A 25,560-nucleotide genomic window follows, 5' to 3' on the forward strand; every position below is an offset into this window, starting at 1 on the left:
ATTCTGACTTTGCGCATAACTGAGTCATTGTTTGCAAAGTCTTACATTGATGCAAAACTTGTTTTAAAGCGATATGCAGTTGTTTGTTGCAGTCCCTGTGAATCTGGAAGGACAGTGCAAGTAAGGAGTTCCAAGAGACAAATGCTTCTATATATTTTTTACACTTTGAAACGTATAGCAGCTGTACTGTTGTGTTGCTTCACTGTTTAAACATAGCTGAAAAAATCTTAATTTGAGTCCAGTAATACAAAATAAGAAAAATTAAAATGTGAACAAAATTAAAGTGATATATTTTGTAACATCTCTTTGTGTATTGAAGGTGTTGTGTAGACTATTTACTTGTTGGGAAAACCATGTAAATGCCCTGTATCATGTGGTTCCACACAGGAGCCCCAGCTTGTGTCATAGTTCAGCTATGCAGACTCACTTAAGGGCGTGCATCACTTTCTAGACGTTACCCAGGCTAAAGAAGTTTCTGTATCAATCCCTCAGGAAAAAACAGAGAGCAGCTTTGTCAAACATTAGCACCTTTGAGAATCTGCCAACTGAACGACTTCTAAATTGCTACCAACCCTTTTTCATGAGAATACACTCGGTAAACCCTTATTTTCAGCTACCCTTACCCATTTTTTGTAAGGTCACTGTGACCGCTGCTTCAGCTCTCTGAGATGGTTTATGATTCTAAATCAAAAGTGGAGCAAGCAAAATAATACAATCTTGCACCTATCTTCTCAGTAATTAGTGGATTAGCTACATTATTATGAGCATTCTACATCCTATTAGCATAAGTCCCATTCATCAGGAAAGCTAGAATGGGTGTCAAATGGGATCAAGAGTAACCTTGCAAGAAGCAGAGCCAACATAATTCAAGCAAAATTATTTGAGGGAACGAGATGGATTCATTTCCCAGTTGGTTTTTTTTGGTGGTGCAATAGTTGCTGCTCACAATTTGGGTCTCTGCCCTAACTTTGCAAATCAGTGCTTCATTAAGATGGAAATTTTCATAGCTACAATGCATTATTTTGTCTCTACTTGCTTTATGATTCCAGGGATATAGTTCCACCTTCTATTTTCATCAGGTTGGCCAGAGAGTTGGTTAAAGGCACTGATCCATACAAACCCATACCAAAAAAAACCGTTTTCATCTTAGCCTGAACTGCTAACTGTATGATCATATGGACTACTGCAAAGAAGAGGGCTGGATTATGACTGCTGGGATTTAGGCTACTGTGGAATTGTGCTGCAGGGCTTAAGTGTGTGTCAGGAGTCTCTGCACTGCTCAGTGACAGGAGCCAGAGTCCTTTGCTAAACCAACAAACAGTGATATGATCAAAAGCACTGGTCCTGCTCAGAAATTTATACTTCTGTTCTGGGGAAAAAAAAATAATAAAAAAAAGTGAATGTGACATCATTTACGAGAAGAAATTACTTTTTTCTTTAGTTTTCTGAAGAAGTCGCTGTGTTGTACAGAAGACCTTCAGTCTGATTGCTTTCTTTGTGACATGAGCGACTTCATCTTTGTGATTCATGAATTTTTAACCTTTGTTTGTTTTGGTGTGGTTTTTTGTTTGTTTATTTGTTTGAGTGTGTTTTTTTTCTTTTTTTCCTGTTCTCAGTGTTCAGTAACGTTGTATTTTTAATTTGCCTTTGAAATAAAGGCATTTTCTTCTATAGCTAAATGTATTATTTGTTTTGTGGCTTGCACAGTCTTGCCAATGATAGCAAGGACAGAGTCTCACCCGCATGACTATTAAATCACTTTAAAACACAGACAAATTAACTTTATTTTCTTCCTTTCAAATTACCAAACAACATGTCCAGCTGTAACATAGAGAAGTACTTGGTACTTGGGTTGAATCTTGTTGCTGAGGTAGGGCAGCTCATTTTTCCAGTGCCATATAGTAGAAACCTAGATAGTAGAAACAGCATATTTAATCAGAAGCACATGTTAAGAGTTGATTTTTTAATAACATTCTTCAGAGTTAATCCCTGCAGCAGAGGAATTTGTCTGCTTGATAAGCGCAATAGATGGGCATGTTCAGAACCCTTGATAATCCCCTTAATTCTCATCGAGGTTTAGAAAGGCTGGCTTGTTCCTCTTTATCTACATCTAGAGTAATGGTTGAGCATGTTTTCTTCCCTAAATCTTCTTATATAGCCTTACTCTTAGATGATAGGGGTTTTCTCTTACATCTGCTGTACGTTTGTATGCCTCCTGATCTTGGAGCTGCATGTGTCTTACTCTACAACAACATAGAAATTTGAACTGAAATGTGCACTTTGAGATTTGCTCCTACGTTGGTATTCAAATTTTCTTTTCCTCCCCTCACATTGCTTCTTTCTGCCATCTCTATGAGCATACAGTGCAATGCTTTGTGCTAGTATGTGCTTGATAAATGTCAGTAATAAGTTGTTGGCATTTTCTTGGAGGGAGGCAGGCAGAGATGCTCTCTTAGAGTATTTCCCCACATGTTTTTGAAAAGGTTTGTGGACAACTGATGTTCTTTTCATTATAAGTCAGCACTGGATCCAAGATGTCATGTTTTGCCTTCTATAAATTGCTTTAATATGTTTTTAATTATTTTAAAAGTAAGTTGGTGGTAAGCAGAAAGAAAAAAAGCAAATTCTCTATAATGCACAGAAAGTTGAAAACAAAATATGATAGCATCAAAAAAATGCACATGGGATACTTTGCTTATATCTTTGGTATGCACCAACTCCTACTCATCACACTTTCAACTTTGTGACCTAGCCTCGTACAAAATACGCCACATTGCTGTGATGTGTAGATGTGCACGCATCACATTCCTCACTCTTGCACTAAAATGTACTAAAATTAACCTTAATTCCAAACTCAGTGACATCGACGTACAGGCTTGTTAAAGGCTGTTGTATTTGTAGTCTGCGATGCCACAGACTCTCTCACATGTCAACATATAAAGTGGATATAACAACTCGCTTTTTCTCTCTAAAATGTTTTGGCATATAGATTTATTCATTCAGAAGTGTCACTTCAAGTTGATGGTAACTCATTGTATCTTCTTGTAAAACAAGCTGCTTGGTAAATTAGTGCAGGTACAGTACGGGTCTGCCAGCACAGGCATGCTGTTCAGAAACCTCAGCTCTCACTATTATGTAACCAACTACACCAGCAGAATTCAGTACCATAGATAGGTCTTTATCTTGATCTGATTAAAACTCAAGATTCTCATCCTTTAGTCTTGAGGGATTTTACAGTTGTCTTGACTCATCCTAGGGCAAATTAACTTTCATTAATTTTATTACCTAATGTCATTAACCAGGGCTGGTTAAGCCCTAATACTAGATAGATGTTCACCCTAGGTGTTTGAAGAAACGGGTCCCAGTGATTGGCTGTATTTATTAACCGACAGGGATCACTCACTTAGAACTGTTTTGAATTTAACTTGAAGATGTGCTGGAAATTGCTACAATACTCCCTGTCTTTAAAATGTTGCCATTGTTGATTTTTTTTTCTTGTTCTGGCTTTTCACAGTTCATTGAAAAATATGAGTACTCACATTTTTTTACAACACTGAGCACAGGGAACCATTTACTGGATAGCCTTTTGATGTTATGGTAATGAACAGAATTATTAGTGAAAGCAAATATCAGCATCCAGTTTTTCTTGTTGCCTCTGTAACACTGCTAGAAGACTGATGAGCTCTTTCCCCAGCTCCTTTATATACGTAAGTATACACAAGTAAGTGAAATCACTTTTGAGAATCATTTAATGCATGTAATCTGATTTTTCTAAACTAGCCTCTAAACTGTCATCAATTCCTTCCCCCCTAAAGCACACAGCCTGCATTTCTATGTGGAAGTGGACATTTGGCTGCAGAGTCAGCCTCACAGGGCTAAATGTGCCCTGTTGTTTGCTTGACACTTTTTGAAACGCTGATACCTGCCTGTCTGCTTCAGGAGGACTGTTCTAGGATGCCAAGTCTTCTTAGAGGATGAAGCAGTGACCTTTCCACCATTTTAATGTATCTCTACTTTTAACACTGCTTGGTTGATAAGGCAAATATATTTCTGCTTTGCATTCAGTTTTATCTTTCAAGTTTTTGGAGCTTTTTTTTGCCCTACTCTTTGCAAGGAAGTAAGAAGTGTGACAGGAAGGTGTGATTTTTAATTTACACCAGAGTTCTCAACAAATAATGACTTTTCACACCCTGTTATTGCTGCTTAGCCTGGGGGAGGATTTGTATGGCTACTGTTGTCATATCAAGTTAAATCCACTCATGTAATTCAGACATTCCTCTCAAACTTAACCCTTTTAAGTTGCTGAAGTCTACTGGCACAAGAGCATAAGCTGAAGTGCAGCTATTTTGAAGGTATCTGCTGTTGAAGGTTGAAAACGGAAATGTTTTTATTCAAGGATGATGCACCCTTTTTTTGTAGTGCAGTGGAACAGATGCTGCTGAGATTTATGCGGGTGAATCCTCATGTTAGCCTGGAGTTCGCTGCAGGCTCAGTGTATCTTTGTGGATGTATTTTAAGCAAGATAATGTTTGGCCAGCAGTGCCAGACACTCGGATTCTAATCCGAACAATTTACTGGAATAATTTCCTCTAATGTTCCTCGCTATGGATTGCAAGCACAGCCAAGAAGCACTTGGTACTCCTTTATGTAGTAGAGGTAAAACACGTAAATAGGAAAATCACTCTCTGAGAGTTTTCTGCTGTCAAGGAGCTGGCAGAGGACAAGCTTTATCTCTACAAGTGGTCTTCTCTTGAGAACGTTGCTGTTGATTGTGGTACGTGATGTGTCCCCCCGCGACTGACTCACCCGGGCGTCGCTGTCCGCCCCCGGGACCGGCTCCTGGCGCCCCCCCTTCCCACGGCAGCCGCTGCCTCTTCCCAGGGAGGGCTGGAGCCTGAAGGTTGGGACTAGCAAATAACAGGGCGGGGAGTAGTCTCCTCCCTCCATTTTCCAGGAGCTTTATCGCCCCGACTGTTGGTAATTCAGGGTTAAGTATTTACTTGAGTACCTGCTTGGTGGTGCAGAAAGGGTTAAGGTGCTTGATTTACTATAAACACACGTGTGATAGACTCTTATCTGATGGTGTTGGGTTTGGGTTTTTTTTTCTTTCTTTTATTATTTTTTTTTAAATTTTTGTAAAATGTCAGCCATTTCCTGATGAGCGTGGTAGTGGTGAATTTCACACCTTTTTTCTTCTCTGTGTGGAAACCTGGGTGTTAATGGTACTGGAACAGGTCGTGTTTTATAAGGAATGAGGCTGTCTCTTAGAGCAGAGGAAAGCAGGAAAGGGAGAGGAGGTGAAGAGAGGGATCCAAGGAAATTGCCACTTGCAACAGGCATTAGCTGGATTGTTTCACTCTATTTTTATTCGGAACATGTAAATGTAACACTATTTGCTAAGTGCATCTTTTCCTACAAAATGTTGAAATGAAAAGATCCTCTCTTTTCATTTCACAGCAAAATTTAGCATTGCAACACCTGAAGATGGAAAGTTGGTCGGTTGAACAAGTCTGCAGCTGGTTGAGACAGAGAAATTTAGGAGAATTAGTCCCTAAATTTCGTGGTAAGCTTTTTTCTTTGTTCGTGTGAGGCTTCTTCAGTAATTTTTTCTATGCCTTTAATTAGTCACTGTCTACATTGTTTCGGAGCATGTATATATATGTATGCTAACTTTAGACTTTTATAGAAATTTATTATGGCAAGAACTGATATAGATCTGATGAATCAAGGTAAGTGGGCAGATTTATTATGAAGTTTCTGAGAAATGCTGGGGGGTGAGATTGAGTCTGTATATAAATAGATACAACTTCTTCAAACAGAGCTGGCAGTTTAACAGGCTTGGCAGGGCCTATTTTATATTGTATAAATCTTTTGAAATACTGCAACTGTAGTGTGTAAGCGTTTTGTGTCTGAGCATATAAAGACTCTACAAAAGAGCACATGAGAAACTGTTGTGTGAACTGGCTACTTCTTGTGTGCTCTCCTAAAAAGCTTGCTTTCCTTCATTAACAAAATAGCAGTCTTATGTGGTCTAAGCAAGGCCTGATTTAAAGGATTAAAACAGGCAGCTCACTGATTCTGTATGTTTCAGACGTGACGTTTTGTCAGGGGAAGGTTTCTGGCCAGTGACTAAAACTCCTGGTGCTGCTTGAGAAAGGACAGTAGCTAAAACATCATCTTTTTAGCAGTTGAAGATAACTGCTAGTAGTAGAATGCATTCTTGCCTTTGCCCTGTACTCCATTGTCATGTTTTTAGGCATATAGGATATTACTGTAACTGTAGCTATTTAACAGTATTTCTTTAATCCTCTTCAATCTGCAGAAGAAGAAGTAAGTGGAGCAGCTCTTCTGGCTCTTAATGATCGTATGGTACAGCAGCTGGTGAAGAAGATTGGGCACCAAGCAGTACTGATGGACCTGATTAATAAATACCAGCAACAGAAAAATAGGCTAGAATCCCTTACATGTTGTTGTGAAACAGCTTCTCCAAAATGTCCTGAAGTAGTCAGTGGGTGAGTGCACATATGGCACAGAAAACGTCTGTCTGGGTATAGTTGTATTATTTTCATACCATTTTAAAACTGGCATTTACTGGCTCTACGGCTGTAACTGTTTGTTATGCTTTGAATACCACTAACAACATGCCAAATGCAAAATAGGTTATTACCTTGTGTTTTCGCAGGTTATGAATACCACTAACAACATGCCAAATGCAAAATTGGTTATTACCTTGTGTTTTCTCAGGTTATCAACATTCCTGAACACCATTAATTTAAACTGCCCTTCATTTCCAGTTCTAGGACCTAGTTTTCATTTGGATTAAGCATCATCAAACTCCTACTATAGTTAACATTTTCTGCATTTGTGATATTAAGTTTTTGAAGAACTTTTAAATGTTTGCAAACCATGCAGTAAAATCATTATTTGGGCAGTGATGGCATTTTTGTCACAGATGTATTTAAGTTCAGTCTCTCAAGGGAAGCTCTGAATTTGATCTAGATGTAAGCATTTAATTATCCTACTGTGTGTACCTAGATAGATTTTTAGAAAATAAATTCCACAGAGATTGTCTTCATTGATCACGTTCTGGCTTTTGGTTGAGCAGAGTTTTTGTTTGTTTGTTTGTTTAGGATTTCTTTGGAGGTGAGCAGAGGTTATCTGTGGGTTGGGTTTTTTTTCGTTGTGTATTTTGGTGTGGGTTGGTTGGGGATTTTGGGGTTGGTTGGTTGGATTCCCTCCCATCCCTCCCCTCTATTCTGATCTGTTGTAAGTCTTGCAGGATTATTTTTCTGGATGTCTTGGCTGAGGAGAGACATCCTGATCTCTCAGAGTGGTCTCTTCTAAGCCTAAGTATCCTGGCAGTAGAGAATGGCTTACCATGGATCCAAAATGCTCTTTTTTTGAAGGAAAAGACTAGCACTAATCTTGTATTAGTACACAGTAGTAGTCCAGTAGGAGTAGATCCGTAGAACATTCTCTGTAACATTTGCTATCATCCAAAATGAGTCCAGATTGTCCATTCTGAGATGATACCACAGTGCAAAACAAAGCATGGTATATGGATAAATGGTGATGATTTGGTTATTTCCAGCCAAAGTGTACTCATGAGCAGAACTAAACTGCTTATGTAGATACATCCTCTTGTCCTTGTGGAAGTATTTATGAAACCCCTTGGGTAAATGGTCCTGCATTGCTGGAGGGAAGGGGGGTGCAGGAAGAAGGCAATGTCACTGCCTGTGTGATTTATCATAGACCTGAATTATGCAATCACAGCCAGGCTCTGTTCTCTGCACCAAGGTCCTGTCTCACCTGATTTATAGGAAGCTCCCTCTCTGAACGTAGAACAGATGTCTGCTGTGAAGAAGACTACTGTATGTGGGCCCTGTGCTTCATCCAAAGTGCAGTAGATAGAAAGTGATTTCAGCAGGGGGCTTCAGAAGAAGGCATGTTCTTATGCTTAGGGCACTTTCAATGCTGCTTTGGATATTTAGATTTTACCCTTGACTTTGTCAGGGATGCTTGGCTAGACTGAATCTCAGATGTGACTGTTCCCTGTGTACTTCTCATGTTCTGCAAGTCAGGCCTTAATATCTCACAGAAAGCGTGCAGTTGCAGTACTGTGAGGACACAATTGTTCTTTGAAGTTCTGCAGACTCAAAAAAAAAATCAAATGCTGAAGATCTCAAATATTAGTGAATATGATTTACTTTAAAATATTTCCCTAGCTAGCCTTTTTGCCTGGAAAATAAGAAGCTGCTATTTCTCTATTTACAGGGAAGTTAGGTAAACAAGCTGCTCTTTCTGAAACATCTTCTGTGTCGGAGTCAAGAACCGCAGGCTAAAACTCAAGTGTATTTGAGAAATGCATTCAGTCATATTTTTTAGGATGAGTAAAAAGTCAGGGTATTCTACGCAGTTTGAGGTATAGAATGATGGAAACAGAATGATGTAGGAACAGTAAAAATGCTATTTTGTTGTAGAACTAAAAGCTGTCTCCTCATATGCAGGGAGCTGTTACTCTCATTTTTTAACCCTGGAGTGCTTGTCTTAGAGCTATAGTTTTTTGTCTGTTTTGTACAACTTGAACAGAATCTTGTAAGAATAATTTCTTCTGACCTAATTCAAAGACTCATGGCTAGAATAAAGCGTACGAGACACTGTTTTGGAGTAATGTGCTTTGTTTGTTTTGTTTGTTTGGGGGTTTGTTTGTTTCTTTTGGGTGTTTTGGGGGGGTAGGTTTTGTTGTTGTTTTGGGGTTTTTTGGTGTGTTTTATTTTTTTTGTAAGCTGCTTTGACACTGAAGAACAGAATCCGTCAAACCCAAAAATTAATAGATCCACAATATAAGTGAATTGAACCCGTGTTTCCTCTGTTGCTCAGTGATGTTAGGCTGAATTGCAGTCTTGGTCACATGAGCAAAGTCACCGCACTAAGGTTCACAGTCAGTAGCATCTGTAGCTGAGTGTGTGGGTCCACAGTGGCTGGGGACAACTGTGAAAACTGAGTCTGTGTGTGCCTAGCCCTTCTCCTCTGGTGCTTGAGGCCAGGTGAAAATCAACCACCTTTTTGTTTTTGCAGATGTATTTCTCAGTCAGGCCAGTTGCCAGCACTAGCTCACCCTGCCAGGACCAGAGCCAGGGTGGAGAAGACATTGCTCAGGGCAGAGGAGAAAGCAGCACCATAGCAGTCTCCTTCTGCGTCAGCTGAAACTGTGGTGGAGCTTCCAAGAGCCGTCAGCAGTATTTCCGTGTCATATTCCTCACATTAATGTTATCCCCAGTGCTTGTTGTTGCACTTCTGGCTGGCCAACTCTTTATCCTAGTGTCCTTAGCATGTCTTCTAACTGTGTGTGAATGGTGCTCGGCTCACTTATCTGCTAGAAACAGAAATAAAATCCTAGATTGGACATGGTGTTTTGAGTATGGTAGGTGAATACTTTTTTTGTGGAAGTAATGGGCTTGAGAAAGGAGATTGAATGTGTTTGGATTAGGACATGGAAATAGTGTCCTGTGTTTGTCGCTGGTAAAGTGGAAGTGTTCTGCGTCATATGCAGTAGAAACTGTGTTTATGCGCGCATGAGGAGCTCACACGTAGGCATTACCAGGTAAATATCAAGATGCTTTCCAGTTCTGAGATTGATTGTTTCTAGGAGTCACACACAGCAGAACATACTGGATTTTCTGGATTTTCTTTTTTTTAACTGGACAGCTGAAAAGTATTGATTCATGAAAAGGGGAAACGCCCCTTTATAAACCTGGCAAACATAAATGACACTTCCAATGATAGCCTTTCATGTGTGAGTGCAGCTGAGGCTGGAACAGTTTATAAAGTATCTGTGAAGCTCAGAGGTTCTGAAGAGATGAGGTTCAGAAAGGAAATGAGGTCCCCTCTCCCCAAAAAATTGGTTGATGACTGTTGTGAGTTCTTGGCAGCGTAACAGTAGCTCCTGTCTTAGCTCACCCTTCCCCCAGTGCAGGATAAGACAGTCAATGTTGGCTTCTACTGGCAAAAGAAGAGGAAATAAGAGGAAAATGAGGAGGAAGAGTGGTGGACACAAAGGTTAAACGGAAAGCAGTAGCAGAAAGAAAAGTGGGTGTCTGGACTTTTTGGTGTTAGTTGGAGCAACTAACCATGAACAGCGGGCATTCAGGATCTTCTAGAGTGTTAGGAGTAATGCAAAGCTGACTTGAAGGTTCAAGACGGACTTGAATTTCAGCAAAAACAACTGTTCAAGGTTCTAGTTGAATAGAAACTGCCTTATAATACTGAGTAAATCACTCTTTCAAGCCAGCCCTTGCATATTGTAGTGATTAGTTATTCCCAGAGATTAGGAGATGACTGGCTATGAAGGTGGCAGTTACCTTGCAACCCTGAGAAGGTTTATTTTTGTGAGTTTTGTGACAGTGTAGCAATTAGAATACCACTAGGCAGTATTTTTTACAGTTTTCCTAATTTTGATAATTGATCTGAGAGATTAAGAGACATTAGCATCATGTAAAATTGTGACTATTCAATATGTTAATTCTTCCCCTTTCTATTGTGGCCACTGATATTTTAGAATCCTAAAATACCTCTTTTCTATAAGCTGCACAAAACCTTACAGTGAAAATCCTCTTTTCTTTTTTCTTCTTTCTTTTTTTTTTTTCTTTCAGGGCTACTGACAGACAAATGTTCAATTCTTCTGGTCCTGTGGAGCAGAAGTATCTATGCTCACCTGAAAATGAAGAAAGACTAATTGATCACAGAGTGCTAAAGCAAAAGTGAGTTTATAATGCATTTATTAAATGTTCCTTACCTTTTGAAAATGACATAAACACTTCTTTTTGCTTTGTTAAGATTAAACAGATACTTTATAAAAACTGATCCTAATTATTGGAGGACGGGTTCAGGTATATCCAGGTAGGTTTAGAAAACAGCAGGAGCAGAGATTTATTAGGATTTGACTGAATGAAATATTTTAATGGTGATTTTTCTGCCCTCCACCCTCCGTCCTTGCTCACTATCTCATATATTACCTCATGCAGAGGGCAGGATACAGATTTGTCTTTATTTGTCTAGCTTTTAAAAATCCTCTTTTACAGATATGTTTTCAACAGAGATCTGGTAAATTAATCATTACAGGGTGGAATATGGCTATAAAATAACTGTACTTGAGGCATCTTAAATATAGTGCTTGGGAAAGCACTATGCTGATTCCATTTGCACACTCATTTTCTTGAGTATTAAAATGAGTCTTCCTAAAAACTGGAGACAAGATGAGGTGTTGGGATTATTTTTCCTTTTTTTTTTTTTTTAATTCTCCTACACATGCTTTTCTCCTTTGAGATGGGCAGTTGGTGTTGGAAGAGAGTTCTATTCCTTTTTCAAAGCAACTGTTTTCTTGTTTGTGAAGATTTATCTGCTTATCGTCATCCCCCGTTATTCCTTCCTGCTATAATTTCTCTGCCTGTGATCATTCTCCCCCATAGATGTGACTGATGGCTTCACCATTCTGATATAAGCTGAGGTCTTCTTGCAAAAATGTCTATTTTATCACTTTGAAAAAGTAACAAGGAGTTAGGGATAAAGCTGTCTGGGAACAGAGGAGAGAGCTTAGTGTGTCACACAGTTATTGCTTTTAAAATAGAATCCTGCTATGAGTTTCAGAAGAATAAAACAATAACTCCAAACCCAAACATCCTGTCAGCATTGTTACCAAAAAAACAAACCCAAATCATTTAAACCCTTGTAATAAACCATTAATATGCTCTTTCAATGTTGGGTTTTAGCCTGTGCTTCCAAAGGATGCTTAGTTTTAATTAATGATGAGTAATTTGCCTTGTGCTGTGTGAAGAGTTTTAAATGGGTTGTGTGAATCAGCTTAAACCAGAATAGACTGGCTTTAGGAAATGTTCTCAGCAAATATTGTCAGTATGGAGTTTTTAAAGGCCCACGATGATCTGTTAAGGAAAAGGGACTGCAAAAAAAGCAGTGCCACTTTGCCTTGGTGCAGAGAAGCAGAAAAGAATTCTGCTGCTGTAAATGGCAATGCCCCTTCTTCATGAAGTAGTAGATGTCCTGAAAGTCAATGGAGTTATGATGGTTTGTAGTCCTGTAGACATGAATAAATTTTATGAGGGCTACTTTTTAAAAGTCAGATGAGAAGCTGACAGTTGTCTTTCTCAGAAACAGCTGTTTTAATCAACTAAGACTGAGGTTGGAAGTGAGCAAACCCTTGTCCCCATTAACTGCTGCACTAGGTTCATCCCAAGCTAAATACTATTTTTAGAGGTGAATGCTGCTGCTCAGACACATCCGTGACTTGACCCACACTGATAACTGTGGTATTGTAGAGTTTAGGTTTGACTTTTGCTTTTTCCTTTTCTTGCTGCCTTCATATCCCTACTGTACTTGCAGCATTTTCAATGAATGATGAAAAATTTGAATGTTTTATACGCTTGAGGGGATTATGCCACCTGTAAGCAGGTTGTGAAGGGTTTAACAAGATGTTTGGTTTAGAAATTTGATTATGGGAAAAGAAAAAATTGCTTTGAGTATAATGTAACGATAGATGCTAAGCCTAGAGTATAAAAGCAACCCCCACGTCTATTCTGCTAATATACTTCCTCTGAAAGCTGAGTTGGTTGGTTGATTTGTTCTTCACTCAAGTTCCAGCCTATGGCTTTATGTGCCATGGTCAAAAGTGGGTTTTCCCATCAGATTAATGGTGGTCGTTTTTTGTACTTTGACATAATGTTAATCAATATTTCTGTTAGATCAACTATTAAGTTTTTTTCCATTGCTTTCAATTTGGAATGTTTAAAGTCTGTGCCCTTGTTACTCTCCCCTAGTCTCTCATCTGAAGTGATGGGGAAAGGGAAGCTTGTGGTAATAAAGGGAGGTGGTTCTGCAAATAACATACTCTGGGTGGTCTTCTTACTCTGGGTAAGAAGGAGGGTAGGTTCCCATTTCTCAGCCAGGTCAGATTTGGAAGAGCAGCTAAGAACAATGATGACCCACTCTTCCTTAGTGGGTGTTCCCACCTCACCCACTTACTTCGTGGCAGAGCTGTTCATATAAGCACTGCTAGAGCCAGTTCTGCCAGCGGTTAGTTTAGTTCAGTGGGGCTGGTGTAAATGTACAGTTCAAATGATCGATATTTGGCCAGGGTTATACTTGTAGTCTTTGTCTCCTCATTCATTTCATCCAATCTGAAAAAGAAGAACTTAAAATTTTGTGGATTGTGGTTTTATTTGGTTTGGTTTGTGTGGGTTTGTTTGGTTTAGTTTTTGTGTGTGTGTGGTTTGTTTTGTTTTTCCTGTAAAAGACCCGTGCAACTACAGCTTCGAAAACTGGCATGGTTTTCCTTGAAATTAATTTGTGGTGCTTTTATGGATTATCAGTGCTGGTGAATTGGCTTTAAGTTTCTCTGTCTGTTTCCTGTGTAGATAGTCCTAACAACTGTGTTTAATACACTCTACTGTATTACTAAATATTACAAAACTATCAAAGATTGTTTAATAACAAAAACAAAAAGTGGCTGCCACAATTGTATAATTTTATTTTTCTTGCATTGAAATCGTGCATACAGATAACCAGATGAGGTTTTTAGGTTACCTCAGTGGAATAACTTTTTGCTAGCAGCTACAGGAGTAGACACAGCCAGTCTTTTTGTTAATCTCCCAAGGACATTAATCTTGAAGCAGTGCTTTTGTGTGATGACAATAAGATCGCTACAGAGGACGATTCAATAAATACATTTCCCCTATACCTATTTCTCTGTATCAGACTACCAGCAGTTTGTTGGCTCCTGGCAGCCTGGTGTTTATCTTGTTGCTAAGACAGAGGCTGTCATTACTTGTATAATATCTGATACTGCTGTGAAAAACCAACCTTTTATTGGTGGGTTTATATGTTCTGTCTGCCTTTCCTCAAGGTGTTTGTTTATCAGATGACATCCCTAATGTATCCCTTTTTCACAGTTTCCAATGTGATGGTCCAGCTGTTTTCCTTCAAGAGTGATGTCCTGATACAGGTTTATTTGTACATTTATTCTTTCTATAAAAACATGTTCTGTAGCTCTTGAATGTTGTATAACAGATTTACTGTCTAAACGCCTTGAAGTAATTTGCTCAGAGCAGGCTTATGTGCACAAGCAGGAAAACAGATCTTCTGGTCAGCCTTGAACTTCTCTATTTGCTGCAAATTTGGAAGATGTGGTCACTGTTCAACTAAACCTGGGCCTGCTAAGTGTTAATATACCAATATTTCCATTGCCATCATTGACAGCGTATTGGTGCTGGTGCCCACATAAATTTGGGCTGATAGCAAGGGTAATGAATTGGAAGATTTATTTGAAAATAAACTTGGTTCCTGTCTCCCAGATGGCTGTGCTGGCCTGCATGGTTGCAAACCACCATTCACCCATTTCCTCAGTGGAGCCGGTTTGCCTGCTGCAAACCGTCTCAAGGTTGGTCACCAATGCGACATTCGAACTGGTAACACGTCCTGATAGGGACTGGAGGTGAGCAGAGCATGAAGCCACATTCACGGTGCTGTACATCATCTCAGCCAGGGCAGTCTCGCATCGCATTGAGTTGGACTGTAGGCAGCAGTGCTGACTACTGGGTAGCTGCATCTGAAGTGTGTTTTAGTTTTGGCGCGTTATTCTGTTAATGATCTTTATAGAGCTCCTTCCTTTGCTCCCCCGTTAGCCATACATCAGTATTTTTGGTCTGTGTTTAATGTGTTTTATCAGAAACACACTTGTGCTTTAAAAAGAAGAAAAGGAGAAAAAAAATTAATAAGAGTAGCTAGCCAAGTCTTATAGATTACTTGCAGGAGATACTAACTGTATTGCTTTGTTAAGGTCTAGCAAAGTCATGAAAACAACAATAAAAATCCCTCAAGTAGGTAACATTATTTGGATACAGTATAACACATCCTGCTGAATGCAAATAAACCCTGTTTCTTTAAAATGGCCTGGTTTATCTGGCTGTTCTATCAATCATGTTCCCCAGGGAGCACTTTTTCTCCCTCATATGTAACCCACTGCTGCTCTCCTTGCATGAGAAAGAAGTGCAGAACCTTCACTCACATGATGCAGCTCCTCAGAATGGAAACTGTCAGAATATCTTGACTCCCTCTAGAAGAAGGTTGTGTCTGCATCTCACAAACTTTTTTCAAAGCTGGTTAATTTTGTCTGTAACTTTTTGCTTGTATTGAATATGATGATTTCCACAGGAAGGCTACTGCATGAAAAGCTGAAAGAGGAGCTGCTCTGGGATATGGTTTGTCTGTGAGCTCCCGTGTCCTGGCCTTGCTGAAGTTGACACTGCTGTGGGGAGCTTATGGTTCTAAAGCATACCTGCCCCTGCGTTTAGTGGGAACTGAAAAAGTAAAAGACATCATCAAGCACTATGTAGACTGCAGATCTCAGGCTCTAGCGAATAACCGGGAAGCTGTGCAATTGTGCTGGCAGGTAGGAAGCAGCAGTGAAGAACATGAAGAGAAAGGCACGAGAATCTTTCAGGTACAGATCTCAGAACTGCGAATAGAAAAAGAGAGCCCTATTTTATTCTGCTATTGAGAGGGGGAAAAAAGAGTTTCCTTTGATATTTCATCATCTGCCATTATTTCTTCCTTCTGATGTAAATAGCCTTTACAACCTTAAATAGTGTCATAAAATTGAAAGCATATTGTACATTTGTTAGGGAAATGGAATATTTCCTACAGCTGCAGACTTTTCATTTCCTTCACATCTCTGATTCCTTGTTTTCTCTTCTCTTTCTTCCTTGACTTTGTAGACATGGACTTTTTTTTCAGCCTACAAATCTTCAGACAGGAGTCTCTTGCTGATGTGTGGTGTAGACATGTGAAATGCTAGACCTTCACCTGTGAAAAATGTGAATCTGGTGAAATTCCATCCATGTGCTGAGTTTTATCTGGGTATACTGAACCTGGGAACCCACTGAGGACAGCAAAGTTCTGCTCAAGTGTGATGTCCTCTGACTAACTGGGACCTGAGCTGATACAAGATGTAGCAATGGGTGCCATAGACTCATGGACTTCAGTGAAGCAGACAATAAGAAAATCTTGTGGCACACAGCCTGTTTATGTATGTGTTCAGTTGGCCTTTAAGCCACGTTTTTTTCCTAAATGAACTAAACAGATCAGGAAACTGATCCTCCTTACCAGCAGGCTCAAGAAGCTTAAAAATGACAGTCTTGTTATGATCTAGTATTTTAACTTGTTTCTAGGTCTCTACTGCACTTTGCACAGCTATCTAGATTGAGCTGTCCATATTGATGGCAAGATTATTTTTACTGACTTGTTACAGGTAATTTGGTCATCTCTGTGTGAGGTTGCACATGACACTGAATTTGGAGACCATGACGCTGTGTTCACTCACCACTCTTCTCTCCAGTACAGTCTAAAAACTTCATCAAATGGCCTGAGTGACACTGCAAGTGTGAAAATCTTTGCTTTTTGCCAGTAAAACAAGATATTCCCTGTGATTAGGGATGCCAGGGGTTATATAATTCAAATAGGTGGGGTTGAGGGGGGTGTGGGTTTTTTTGTTTGGGTTTTTTTGCCAGCTGAAGGAGACAAATGGCTCCTCCCAAAATGAGGTTGTAGTTGTATGTCTCAGAAAACGTTCTGTGTGTGAGCAGTGTGCAGTTATAATGGAGCCAAAGAAAGAAATAGCTATGTGAAACAGTGCTGTGCATTAGTACAGTAAGTAAAGTGGTCATTTACAACAGCAGGGTGGTCTAAAGCTGTGTGACTAGTTGTGTCCTTACTGAGGAGATGCTTCTTAGGATGTGGTTCCATATTGCAGATAAACATGAAGAAACCATCTTGCTTCATCTGTGCTGGTATTTATCTCACGTCCTGGGGAGCCATGTTGGGGACCTAAACTGTGAGAAAACTAAGCAAGAAGAAAAATTAAGAATTCCGTCACTGTAGCTCCTTGAAGTAACTCATTGTACCAGAAAGGGGTAGAGACAGGCGACAGCAGGGGGAGAGGAGACTGACATTTGGCAGGAGATAGCCATCAGATTGATCGAGATGCAGCATCAAATGTCTAAAGAACAGAGAGAAAATAAAAGATGTAGTAATTTGCATTTGGGGATTTTGATCTTATCTCTGTCTCAGGTTAGCTAGAAGACCAGATAGGGATGGTTAGAAACAGGCTATGTATGTTTGTACCTAAATCTTCAACTGTAAAGCTCTTCTCCACAATCAAGGAAGGTCTTGGCTATACCCATAAATACCAGTGCACATACAGTTTAACTGAACTGTTCTTTTAGTTAAACAATATTGTATGTGAGCCTCTCTAGAGATAAAGTTTAGTGTGTAGTTGTGTCTCTTTTCAAACTTGTATTTCATTGTAAAATATTACTGCACATATTTAACACAACTGCCCAACAGCGACAACTCCAGCAAAAGCTAGTAAAATATTTAATCTCTTGCACTGTGGAGACTAAAGGAATTTTTGGATCTTGTTTACACAGCAAGGAAGTATTTTATGATGGGGAAGACCAAAGATAAATGGAGTTTAGAGTATTTTTGTTGTACTGGCAACCGTGAAGGGACTGGCAGAGGGGAGAGTTACCATGCCTCCCTGGCTGTTAGCCATCCCACCTGCAAGAGGAATTTCTTTTCTTCAAGTAACTGAGCATAGTTCAGTTTGTCTGAACTGAATCTGCTAAACCTTGCCACTTTTTGAAATGGCAATTCAGCTTCACTGGTCATTAGCAACAACAGGAATGTCAGTGCTGCTCAGAAATGAATCAGTGTAAGTTTTAAACTTCTTTCCATTTTTGAGCCAGTTTAAATGATAGCATGTTGAAAATACAACGTAGTAACTTGCAGCCTGTCTGCTACATCACTTTACATCAGTAAATTTGGTGAAAGTACAGAATTCAAACTTACAGGCTGCTCCTTATTGATGCTACATTGAACATCTATACTTTATTTGCATAGGAGGGATTTCCAATTGATTTCAGAATCTGGGTTTGTTTGGGTTGGTTTGTTTGTTTTTCCCATTTGTGTATTAATTTATCACCAAAAAAAGGACATTAATATGTCATTGTGGATAAGTTGCCACTTCTCACATAGCTTTTCCTTCTTTTGGGACTGAAAAGTACTTAAAGAAGTTCACTGCAGTTTGCACCTGCTCTTAACCATCTCTGTCCCATAAAATCTGGTATGGTTGGAGAGACAGTAGCACTGCCTGTTTTGTACCTGTTTGCACAGGGAAATGGTAGTACCGTGAGTACTGCTACTATTGTTCATATGAGGATCAGATGACGGTACCCAAATTATTTTTTGTTTCGGCACTGCATTGTAATTTGCAGTAGCGTTGGGGTTGGTGCGGCCATTTCACAGTTGTAGAGCTTTTGTTCACCTCCAAGCTACCAACTACATTGAAAGATGGTGTGGCAGCATAACCACGTCAACAAGGTTGAGAGTTACAGGCTAATCTACTCAAGAAGGTATTGAGACTATAACTGGCTGTAGGGGCCCCAGATGATCTGCCTGTCAGGTATATAGCTGTCTTTCAAAGTGGTCTGAACTAAGCTGTTGCAAATGCTCATCTATTGCAGTTGATTTTGCAAGGCTAAAGATACTGGCTACCATATGTTTTGTATTGATTTTTTTTTTGGGGGGTGGATATTTTTGTTTGTTTGGTTGGTTTTAACATCCTTATCTGAAAAAGGCTGGATAGCAAAACCTTCCAATGAAGACCTTGCTAAAACTCTACACAACTCTTACTTATATACCTAGTTCTTGTTTATAGGCTACCACAGAGACCTTTAGGAGTGAAAACTTGTGTATGTTGCCTGGACTGAAGTCTAGCAGCATTTTCCTCCGTAACTTGCATAGACTCAAAAGCTAGTGCAGCTTGGAAAGGACACTGGAACATGCTTAGTCCAGCTACAAGTCTTTGAGTGGGAGCTTTCACCTACATTCAAGTGATGGATTCCTAACTTCAGACATTTACGGTATAGATTTCAACAACTGTAATACTATCTTAATTTCCTTCATAATTAGTGGAGAGAAATAGATGTGAGAGAACATCTGGTCTGATTTAGATGTCTTCTGGTTGTTCTGTCATCCTTCAGAAGTGTTTATGTCTCCTCAGTGACTATATAGGGACTGCAGATGATTAATTTAGGTACAGATACCTGTATATTTATGCCAGGTAAGCATCTACATGTGTTATCTATAATGACAGCATTTTATTCTAAAAATGATTTTTAAAGTCTGCTAGTTGTTTCCAAATTGCTCTCTGCAATTTAAAGCAAACGTAAATTGCACTGATACCACATACATAACAGGACTCTCTAGTTGACATCTCTCATTTGAAATTTCTTCATTTGGTCTGGATTTCTATGACTGGGAAGCTGTCTAGGGCTGCCAGAACCACTCTTACTTTTAGGTGGCTCTTGGTTGACTTTCAGGTCAGTTTATCTCTACTTTTTCTTGTGTTCCCTCAGAATTAAGGTTTGGCAGGGTCTTTGCAGGTGGGAAGCACTTGGGTAGCCAGTGGTGATATCGTGTCTCAGGCTGATGCCACCTGGGCTTTACCATTTGTAAACAGGGCTGATGGCTTTCTTCTTGTGGGTGCAACAGGCTGTCTCTGCTTTGTTTCCAGCCATTGTGCTGATGGCAACTGCCTTCATCCCTTCACTGCTTTCCCCTTTGGGAGGGGAGAACAGTCTTAGCTAATGTGCTGTACAGTTGTTTATTTGTTTGTTTTCTGTTAAGCTGTTTGCCTTACTGTCACTAGTAAGTTAGCAGAATTGATAGAAAAACCCATTATAAATGATAACAGATATTTTGCTCAGTGACTTGCTACTGTGCCTTCTGCTTTCAGGTAGTGACCGCCTTCTAGTGTCTGCTGATTATAACATTTCACATTTAACATCTGTTTTTAACCTCATATGTTTTGACTGCAGCTTTTGTAGGTATTCTCTACATAGAAACCAAGAGAGTAAGCCTTGAATTTCTATAGCAATGATTTTCCTTTGTGTTGAGTTTTTGCTTGTATTTTTATTTCCTTCTTACCTGCATTCCCGTAGAAGGATGTGCTTATGATATAATGTTTTCTATTACAGGAAAAATCTGAAATCATTTTTTGCCAGATACAAGATGTCACAGTGGACAAGTTCTTATGCTTTGCCAGACCTCCCTTATGATGTCAAGTGCACATTAGCAGAAAAGAAATGCCCTGATCACAGTATGAGAATAAGGATTATTGAATTTTTACAAGCAGACATGACAAAATACCTAGAAGGATCACTGTGAGTAAATATTGTTATATTTATTTGGGGGCATTACCTATTGGCTGCAGAAGCATGTTTTCAAATGGATGTAAAGCCATTGTCTTTAATATCCTTGCTTAAATAGAGGGGGCTAAGGGCCTGAAACCTGTTGAAGCCAACAGGAAGATTTCATGCAAAACTTAAAGCTGTTCCCTTTGTTATTTGGAAGGGAATCGATAGTCTGAGAAATAGTCAGTTTAATGTATATCAGTATAGACTCCAGACAGCATCTAATACTGCCTAGAATGACAACTGTTCTTTTGCATCTCCGTGTTGTTTGCATAGGTATCCAAACAGCCAGCAATATAATGTTGTTGTCAATGCTCTGCTACAGGCCTACCCATTCCTCGATGAAGATGGGAATGGCTTTGTAAGTATTCTAAATAGCACTGTCTTTTTTTCACCACATAATGAATCACAAGAAAGTGAGCCAGTTCAGAGGAAATCAGTATCAATTTCTTAAATACTGGTTCTATTCAGAGCTGTAAGCTTCACTCTGACACATTTGGCAAATCACATTCTTATTTCATTATATTAATTAAAGATTAATCCAGTTACAGCTGTTCTTCAAAGCCTCTGTGAGATCATGCAGGCCTGTATGCGAAGTCCCTGGTTGCTTGTTGGGTGGTTTCTTTCTGGATTGATTTCCCTCAAAGTAAGAATTTACAAGATGTGATTTACTTTTGTTTTTAAAAACAAAGAAACCAAGCTTTTAGAAGATAGTCTATATGAGAATTAACATGACTGATACCCTTGCCATGCACAGCAATCCCTTGTGTGTTAGGTATCTAGCTACAGCATGTAGTAAGGCTACTGGTTTAGGTATTTTGGGAATCTGGGCCTAATTTTTTTTAAGTTATTTAAAACCAGTGGTTGAGATCTCAGTGGGAACATAACAGAAAGCAGTGGAAGGAGATGACATAAATTTGAACTATGGCTTTTTTCACTCTTGTGACCCAGAATACATATCTGTGATCTCAGAGGACAGTGTTCACCTTTTGACTTCACATCAATGCTTTGCCATGTGATACTTTTATTGCATCTTGTAACAGCTTGTGAGACTCTGTGGGGATTGTTAGCTTTAAATGTATATAAATATATATCTCGTGCAGTTAAGTCAGAAAGCAAAATAATTTTGAGAATAAAAAAATAAAAAGGATTAAGGGGATGGCTAGGTGGCTATTCTAGTTCTACCCTGAGCCCAGGCATTGTAGGAGGGAAAGGACTACAGAAAGTAAACAACTCAGAAAGGAGAGAGGGAACAGAAGGATCAGAGCACGATGGTCCACCCTTATTTTCAATGAGAATTCCCCTCTGAACACTCCAGTAAAGGTTCCCAGCCAGGGTCCTGGGTAACACTACAGCTTCATCCGGCCTACCCTGTGAAGGGGAGCTGGAATGATGTTTGGATCAGGTCCAAAGACCTTTTTACAGCCTTTAACTTTTAAAAACTGTTCTTAAACAGAGATTCTTAAGCTAGGTTTCCAAAGGGCTTTAATCACAGCAGGGCCATAGACTGAATGATACTACTTATAACTCCATTCTTTGGGAAATGGCTCATCACTTCTCAGATCCATCCCAGGACTGGTGCTGGCAGACATTATGTGATGGGGCAGAGACTTCAAGAGTTGTTCTTTATCCTTTGATATTTCTCTCATGCTTACTAGAAAGCATATCTGGCAGAAAGCACCATAAGGAAGCGAGGAAGCTGGAATTTTCAGTTTGGGATATTGCTCGTCTAACACTTCTGAGCCAGCCGCTCTCTGTTGCCTGGGTTGAGACAGGAAAAAATACACTGAAGATGTATGTCTGCACACTTAAGTTTGGAGGAAGGAGGGAGAATGAATTACTATTTTTATTGGTCCTACTGTTAGACATTCTGTTCTTCCTTCACGATCATGAAGGCTTTTTCTTGATCTGAGGTAGTTGTGTGCTACAACAGCAGCAGCTTAAACCAAACCTAACATATGCACAGCTATTTATAATGAGGCTTGCAGTAAAACTGACTTCATATACCTTTAAGAAAGAAATTAACAACAAGAAAAAAATGGGCTAACCAACGTTCTTTCATGTTTCTCAGAAAAAAATTCTTCAGCAGCTCAAAAAAGGTGAAGTTTTTGTAGGCTTTTCTTCTAAATTTGTCTCAAGCTATCTAAAAGTAATGAATCACAGGCCTTGTAAAATATAAAATATTGCTTATTGAGAGGTTTTGAACACCCTAAGATTGTTTATCTGTTAATATTATAACTAAATAGTTGCTATTACAATTTTTGAGTAGTAAATTGAAAGTATTTAAGAAAACTATAATAAATAGAATAATTCTGAAGTAAAGCAGAAAGCTCTTTATTTGGGCACTGATAGCTAAATGTAGAAAACTGTAACATCAGGGTAGTATTTTAAGCAAAATTGCAAGTTACATTAGTTATTAAACTTCTAGAGATGCAGTTCACACAATGTTTTTTTGGTGTCTACATTCGAAAGAGAGAAGTAGCACTGTGGATGTTCTTGTTTCTTTCTGTGGACTTCAAAGGGAGCCATCTGTGCACAGATGTCTGTGCCTGATAGGTGACCCCCTCCTTTTGGTGTCTCGTGAGGCCAGAGAAAGAGACACATCAAACACGGCAATTGAGCTATGCAGGCCTCTGAGAATATAGGTTTCGAGGAGCAGTAGATTAATAAAGTTACTTGAGTATATTTAGAATACCAGCAAATGTGTTTTCAAGTATTTGGACTTTCTAAATTCTTGACAAAGTTACAGGAAAAAGAAATAGTTTCATGGATTTCAAAAATCAAATGGGCTGAACATAGTTTGGAGTGCTGTCTTGCGTTCCCTTTGGTTTGCTGGAGCTCACTTCTGCCATCGGGTGTTTTCCTTTCTACCACAAAAAAATGCTCTGTCTTACTGTATTGTTAATGCCATTAATTTATCACTATTTCTTTATTGCTGTGGTTCATCTCGATTCCTAGCTACAGTTGAACTCTAAATTCACGCTTAAAAGGAAAGCAATTGCTTACACTTTGGGGTGGAGGAGCAGCCACAGCGTCTGCTGGGCTCTGCAGAAGGCTGCAGTAGTTCTCAATGCGATGCGGGGAGAAGGCCTGTCTATGGTGTGATTTTATTTTTAACTTATGGTTTGGAGCCCTTCACCAGGAATCAGTGTGTCTTGGCTGCAAGAAGGATGCAGTACTAACCGTTTGGGGTTCTTCCACAGCCAGCGTACACGTCTGTGGGTGCTGTGGGTGAGCAGGGGCAGCCCCTGGGGCTTTCTGACTGAGAAAAGGGAAGTTGTTCATCCCATGAGACAACTTGACTTTCCAGAATTAGCTTTTTCTTCTGACCAAGAACAGAAAATCAGAAGGTAAAAAACTTGATGTAATGAAAAACTTGGAGAAACTTTGCACTGGAAATGTCAGCACTTTTGTTGCAACATTTTCATGGAAATAAAATGGCTTGGAAAACTGGAAAGATGAAAGATCTGCTGGAAAGAGGAAAGATCTGCTGGAAAGCACAGAGGAACAGCAACAACAACAACAACAACAACAACAATCAAACAAACCTAAAAGCACCTAAATCCATACCAGTATTTTCATGACAGGAAAAAATTACTTGCAAATTTTGAATGTTCCGTTTTTGGGGTAGTTTTTGGGTTGGTTTGTTTGCTTGTTTTGTTGTTGTGGTTGGTTGGTTGATGTTTGGTTTGGTTTTTTTTCCAAAATATGGACATTTTTTGTTTACAACTCCAAACTATTTTTAACAAGTAGTTTAAAAAACTAATTAAAACAATGTGTGCATTATGTAGAAACATAGTCTAGGATTTTCAATATACTGTTGCAATGAGAGGTCATTAAGAGTTTAGCATTTCAAGATTTTTTAGTAGATTATCTATAATTCAATTTTCTTGGTTAAAAGGTTTCTTATTTAATTTTGTAGTAGAGAAAAATACATTTCTGTGCTTTTGGCCCTTGAAAAAGATATCTAATGGACTATAGTCTGAATGATTATAGTGATCCTAAATGAATAAGTTTAAAATAAGGTTATGAATAAGCTACTTATATACTACGAATTTCAAAAAAAGGTTATTTACTAGGTCACAGTAGAAGCAGGAATTAAGGAAAAATTATCTGAAATCCTAAATAAATTATTTTTAAAAAATCATTTATAGTAAAAGCAAGACTCAAGACGTCTGTGGAGCACATGGAATGAAATCAATTTCATGCAACCCTGTTGCAAGATTGGCTTTGGGAAAGAAGTACTTTAAAGTTTTTATGTAAGGAATTTTTCCCATGATGTTTTCTTCTACTTAAAGAATGATGTTATCCTAAGGTAACACATATGACATTTTAAAAATTATTCTACATTTAAAAATGAAGTAGATTATTAGATTTCTGATATATAGTGTAACCAATGCAACATTTGTTGTTAGCTACCAAGAAATAGGTTATATAGAAAAAGCCAAGGTTACAGTCACAGCAATCAAAAGAAAATTGGCATGACACTGTTTCTTGACCATTTGTAAGATACTATTCTACTTGTATCTATTCCTTTTACGAGGCTTACAACCATCTATTTGGAAAGACTCACTGCCCTTATTTCATTTCAGCCAGCAACTGGAAATTGTATGATTTCCAGACAACTAGGGATGAGGAAGGAGAAGAGAGGGCTCTGGCATTGCGCCGCTTGCCAGTGGGTTTTGCGTAAGCATCTCCCTCGAGCTCGGGGCTGCCGAGTAGTGCTGGGATGCCGGTGACACCCGGGATCCCCAAGCTGACATGCCTGACTTATGTAACCGCTGCGCACAAAATGATTATTCGCTAGGAAATTACTGCTTTTAATCTGTGTGTAATCCTTTCCCTTCTATGTCAGATAGACACAAAGTAATCCTTCTGCTCCCTTACAAGCATTTTAAACCTTCCTGGAGTGGTTTGGCCTTTTTTTTTCCTTTTTTTTCTTTTTTTCTTTTCTTTTTTTTCTTGTTGGGGATGGGGAGGGGGGGAGAATTAATAGAAAATAAAGTTATCAGCTCAAAAATGGTAATAAAAGCATACTTTTTAGAAGATGCATTACCCACTAGGGAAACCGCATAAATGTGCGTGCTCGGTCTCATTCATGTAATAGGTATGTGAGAAGGGACTTGGCTAAGCTTATGAGAATCCTATTACAGAAGTAGATTTAGTTAAAACTCTTAATTTATCTGGGGACAGGAGGTTGAAACAGCTGACTGTTTTGAACTTTGAGGGATATTTAAAG

At 39.0% G+C, this 25,560-nt stretch overlaps 1 protein-coding gene across 1 annotated transcript in view; it reads left to right on the forward strand.

Moving 5' to 3' along the window:
- Positions 1–5,484: 5,484 nt before the first annotated feature.
- The window catches only part of SAMD3 (sterile alpha motif domain containing 3), a gene marked incomplete at both ends in the record, with an annotated part of 33,027 nt that continues 12,951 nt past the window's right edge, over positions 5,485–25,560 (forward strand). The window contains 5 exons of the mRNA XM_082048186.1: positions 5,485–5,563; positions 6,323–6,512; positions 10,653–10,760; positions 20,106–20,291; positions 20,598–20,682. Of these exons, the coding sequence (XP_081904312.1) occupies positions 5,485–5,563; positions 6,323–6,512; positions 10,653–10,760; positions 20,106–20,291; positions 20,598–20,682 (648 nt within the window). The remainder of the gene's footprint in view (positions 5,564–6,322; positions 6,513–10,652; positions 10,761–20,105; positions 20,292–20,597; positions 20,683–25,560) is intronic.

The sequence above is a fragment of the Streptopelia decaocto genome (genome assembly GCF_964273445.1).
Source record: "Streptopelia decaocto genome assembly, chromosome: 3".
Taxonomy (NCBI): Eukaryota; Metazoa; Chordata; class Aves; order Columbiformes; family Columbidae; genus Streptopelia; species Streptopelia decaocto.